The 5,000-nt window shown below is 55.7% G+C and overlaps 1 protein-coding gene across 1 annotated transcript in view; it reads right to left on the bottom strand.

Moving 5' to 3' along the window:
* Nucleotides 1-3,565, bottom strand: part of EAH_00051080 (helicase, putative) — a gene marked incomplete at both ends in the record, with an annotated part of 4,882 nt that extends 1,317 nt beyond the window's left edge. Inside the window, 2 exons of the mRNA XM_013394217.1 lie at nucleotides 1-828; nucleotides 1,677-3,565. The exon at nucleotides 1-828 is cut by the window's left edge and continues 41 nt beyond it. Of these exons, the coding sequence (XP_013249671.1) occupies nucleotides 1-828; nucleotides 1,677-3,565 (2,717 nt within the window). The remainder of the gene's footprint in view (nucleotides 829-1,676) is intronic.
* Nucleotides 3,566-5,000: the final 1,435 nt, after the last annotated feature.

Here is a 5,000-nt window from a genome sequence, read left to right as displayed (position 1 = left end):
TTAGTTGGGGGGTTGAAGTTAATAACATGCGCTAAGCCCTTCACTTGGTCTGTCTGCAGCAGCAAATCTGTTGCTACCAGCACAAGTGGTGCTGCTCCTGCTGCTGCTGCTGCTGCTGGATCTGGTGATCCTGCTGCTGGATCTGCATCTGGTGCTCCTGCTGTTGTCGTTGCTGCTGCTGCTGCTTCTGGATGTGTTGTTGCTGCTGAAGCAGATGGTGCAGCAGCAGCAGCAGCAGCTGCTGCTGCTGCTGCTGCTGCATTTGCTGCAGCAGCAGCAGCAAGACGGCGCCGCATTGAGAGCCCCTTATAATATCCAGCAACTGGCCACCCGTGCTGCTGCAGCAGCCTCACGATTTCTTTGCTGCTGCTGCTGCTGCTGCAGAAAACAACAGTTAAAGCAGCAGGGATCTGCTGCAGCAGCAGCAGCAGCAAATTGAAACGTTCCTTAAACACAGCAGCACTCACCAGCTGCTGCCGGTCTCGCTGCATATCAATATCCCCCAAGCCCTCCAGCAGCAGCTGTTGCTGCTCCTGCTGCTGCTGTTGCTGCTTCTGCAGCAGTTTTTGCTGCTGCTCCTCACTGTCTCTTCTGGACCCGGCCCGTAGAGCGCGCTGCTGCTGCTGCTGCTGCTGCTGCTGTTGCTGCTGCAGCAACTGCTGCTGCTGTTGCAGCAGTTGCTGCTCCCGCCGCAACTCATCCCATGATGGGTACTGCCTCTCAACCTCGCGTTTAACATCATCATCATTTATTCGCAGCCACAGCTGCTGCTGCTGCTGCTGCTGCTGCTGCTGCTGCTGCTGCGGGGCATACACATGAGCAGCAGTGCTGAAGCGCTCCAGCAGCAACACCCCGCTGCTGCAGGGGCCCCCAAAGGAGACAGCAGAGCCGGTAAAGAGCAGCTGAGTTGGAGGAAGCCGGCCCGCCTGCACACACAAACACTGCTGCTGCTGCTGCTACTGTTGCTGTTGCTGCTGCTGCTGCTGGGGTTGGTGCTAGCAGCAGCAAACACGCCCTATTCTTTCATGAGCGCCGCCAGATACAACAGCAGCAACAGCAACAGCAGCAGCAGTACAATCATCATCAGCAGCACGAGCAGCAGCAGCAGCAGCAACAGCAGCACGAGCAGCAGCAGCACGAGCAGCAGCAGCAGGCTACCTTTAACTTAGGGGTAGAGGGAATATTAATAGGGGGCCTCGGTCTGAGTTTGCTAAGGATAGCACAGCAAATATTTTTAGTTTTGTTTTGCTGCAGCAGCAAATCGGCGTCTTCAAAGATAACAGCAGCAGGCAGCGGCGAGCCCAAATAGCCGCACAAACAAGACCAGAAAGAAGAAGGGGTTGCTAAGACGAAGTCGCAGCAACCCCACCTAATAAACACACACACATTTATATATATATATATATTTAAATATATTTATATCTATTTATATCTATTTATATTTATATGTCTTTATGTTTATATTTATGCTTGTCGTTATATCTACATTTCTATCTATTTATATATTTATATACACTAACAAAACCAAAAAGAAAAAGGGGTTGCTGCTAATGCTGCTGCTGCTGCTGCTGCTGCTGTGTTGCTGCTTTGCTGCTTGGCTGTTGCTGCTGCGGTGCGGCCACCGCCGCAGCAGCAGCAGCCAAGCAGCAGCAGCAAATGCAGCAACAACTGCTCACCGTATCCTTGGTCCGTATATTGTAGGAACCCTCACGAACTCCTGCTGCATCTGCTGCTGCTGCTGCTGCTGCTGCTGCTCCAACTGTTGTTGTTGTTGCTGCTGCTGCTGCTCCAGCGCCTTGTTTGCTGCGATTATCTGCACCGTTTGAGGGTCCTTCAGCAGCAGCCGCCTCCAGCTGTCTCCCAGCTGTCTCCATTCCTCAGGGGGGATATCCTCTAGCTGCTGCTGCTCCTGCTGCTGCTCCTGCTGCTGCTGCTGCTGCTGCTGCTCCTGCTGCTGCTGCTGCTGCTGCTGGTGGAAGTCTCTACCTACGTCGCTTAGCAGCTGCACTGATATCCTCCCTAGCGGGTCTAGCTGCTGCAGCAGCTGCAGCAAAGCAACTGCTTTATCTTGAGTTGGTAGCAGCACCACAACAGGACGAAGCAGGCCCAGGGGGTTTGCTGCTGCTGCTGCTGTTGCCTCTTCTTGCTGCTGCTGCTGCAGCTGGTGCAGCTTCTCCTGCTGCTGCTGCAGCAGCGCATCTCTCTCGTCTCCTTCTAGAACCTCCAGCGGAGGCAGCACCGCATGTCTCAACCCCTCTGCAACAGCAGCTTTTAATAAAGACAAGGAAATGCTCTCTGGGAGCCCCCCAGCAGCAGCAGCAGCAGCAGCAGCAGCAGCAGTTGGTGCAGCAGCACCACCAGATGGAGCGGCAGTAGCAGCTGCAGCTGCTGCTGCAGTGTGCGCAGTCTCCCGGCTGTCTCCTGCTCTCTCCACCTGCTGCTGCTGCTGCTGCTGCAGTTGCTGCTGCTGCTGCTGCTGAATAAGGTCGTGGGTGAGATAAAGTCTGTTAATAATCGGAAGCAGCAGCAGCATTAATTTATTGTTTTTGAAGCCTCCCCTTAGCAGCAAATCTCTCCCTCTAGAAGCAGCAACAAAAGCAGCAGCCTCACGACCGTCTAAAACCCTAAACCCTAAACCCTTTGCTGCCTCTGCTAATGCCGGGTGTATGTACAGCTCATCGATTCTAACATTTTTTTTCGTCTCCAAATTCATAAACACAAATTCACAAACACCCCCCACAGCCCCTCCATCAACACGCTCTCTATAACCACTCTTACTCATACAGGGGCCCCCTTCTTGGGGGCCCCCCTCTTGGGGGCCCCCCTCCTGGGGGCCCCCCTCTTGGGGGCCCCCACTATGGAGGGGGGCCCCCTTACGGGGGCCCCAAAGAAGTGTGGGGTCCCCCTTATGGGGGCCCCCACTTTGTAGGGATCCCCATTCTTTAGAAGGGGGCCCCCATACGGGGGCCCCTGATTTCAAGGGGCCCCCTTCCTCTCTTAGGGCTCCATTGGGGGCCCCCCCGGGGCCCCCAATGGGGGGCCCTTCTGAAACCCTATTGGGGGCCCCCTCTAGGGCCCCATTGGGGGGCCCCCCTGGGGCCTTATCGGGGGGCCCCCCTGGGGCCTTATCGGGGGTCCCCCCTGGGGCCCCATTAGGAGGCCCCCCTGAAGCCTTACGGAGGGGGCCCCCGGGGGCCCCCCTTGGGGGCCCCTGTGTGGGTGGTGTGTGTTGTAGGTGTTTAGGGTTTAGAAAGGGGGCGGCGAATTGAGGCGGGGTAATCGGCGTCATAGGCAAATCCCGCAGAGATAAACGACGACGCCCAAAGGAATAAACATGCTGCTGCTGCTGCTGCTGCTGCTGCTGATGCTGCTGCTGTTGCTGCGGCTGCTGATGTGAATGCTGCTGCTGCTGATCATAATGTTGTTGTTGTTGTTGTTGCTGCTGCTGCTGCAAGGTGTAAGTGCTTCTCTTTCGTATTTGGTGAAGGCGATGGGGGCCCCCAAAGGGGCCCCCAAAGGGTTTGAGGGAGGGGCCCAAGGGGGCCCCCCGGGGTCTGAAAAGCATCTTGCGTTGCTGCTGCTGCCGCAGCAGCAGCAGCAGCAGCGGCTGCTGCTACTGCTGCTGCTGCTGGTACTACTACTGCTGCTGCTTCTGCTGCTGCTGCTGCAGATTCTGCTGGAAGAATGCAGCTACGGCAGCAACAGCAGCAAGACACGCAGCAAATGCAGCAGCAGCAGCAGCAGCAGCAGCAGCAGCAGCTGCCGCTGCTGCAGCAGAAGGGCGGAGGGAGCCTCTTGCTTCTGTGCTCACACACAACACGCAATATCTAAAGCTGCTGCTGAGGTTGTTATTACTGCTGCTGCTGCTGCTGCTGCTGCTGCTGCTACTGCTCGGGTTCAGGTTCTGCTTCTTCGGGCCCGCCTCCAGGACCTCCAAACCCCAAAACAAAGAGTTTTAGGTTTAGGGTTTAGGGTTTAGGGTTTACGATGTATGGTTTAGGGTTTAGGGTTTAGGGTTTAGGGTTTAGGGCAGAAGACGCAATGCAAACCCTCGTGGGGCCCCTGGGGGCCCCTTTGACTGCGGGGCCCCCTTGGGGGCCTTCGTCAGCTTCCTAAACCCTAAACCCTAAACCCTAAACCCTAAACCCTAAACCCTAATTTGTTCGGTTGGTTCAACTTTAGCCTTCTAGAGAAAACTCAGCAAACCACCGAAACCCTAAACCCTAAACCCTAAACCCTAAACCCTAAAGGCCCTCCGCAAGCCTTGTGCCTCAACACCTCAGGCATGGGCTCTGTGTCCTAAACCCTAAACCCTAAACCCTAAACCCTAAACCCTAAACCCTAAACCCTAAACACTAAACGCTAAATTTGAAGCCTTGATCCCTAAACCCTAAACCCTAAACCCTAAACCCCAGGCCCAGGGCCTCTGCTCAACCCTGAGGCGCTGGGCACTTCGCCCTAAACCCTTCACTCAAACCCTAAACCCTAAACCCTAAACCCTCACCGCGAGGGTTTAGGGGCTATTAGGGGTTAATAATAAGTGATGGCGCAGCTGCAGACGAAGAGACAGCTGGAGAGACAGCAGGCTGCAAGAGAAGAACTCCTGAAGCACCTGCAAGTACTACAGGTAGGGTTTAGGGTTTAGGGTTTAGGGTTTAGGGTTTAGGGTTTAGGGTTAGGGCTGTGCCGGCTCTGCTTCGCAATGCAGATGTGCAGACACCAGACGCTGCCGCTTCTGCTGTTGGCGCTGCAGCTGCTGCAGCTGCTGCAGCAGCAGCACCACCGCCAATGCTGCTGCTGTTGCTGTTGCGACAGCAGTTGTTATAATTGCTGTTGCTGTTGCTGCTGCTGCTGCTGCTGCTGCTGCTGCTGCTGCTGCTGCTATGTTTCAGGATGCCCTTATATTTCTGCAAGATGGGGCCGACGGTATTTGTGGGGTTTCCCGGCGGGCACTGGAGGAGGCAGCAGACCCCTGCAGCAGCAGCAGCAGCAGCAGCAGC

Source organism: Eimeria acervulina, genomic scaffold, assembly GCF_000499425.1.
Source record: "Eimeria acervulina Houghton genomic scaffold, Eah_scaff868, whole genome shotgun sequence".
NCBI classification, from domain to species: domain Eukaryota; phylum Apicomplexa; class Conoidasida; order Eucoccidiorida; family Eimeriidae; genus Eimeria; species Eimeria acervulina.
This window is presented reverse-complemented; position numbering and strand designations above follow the sequence as displayed.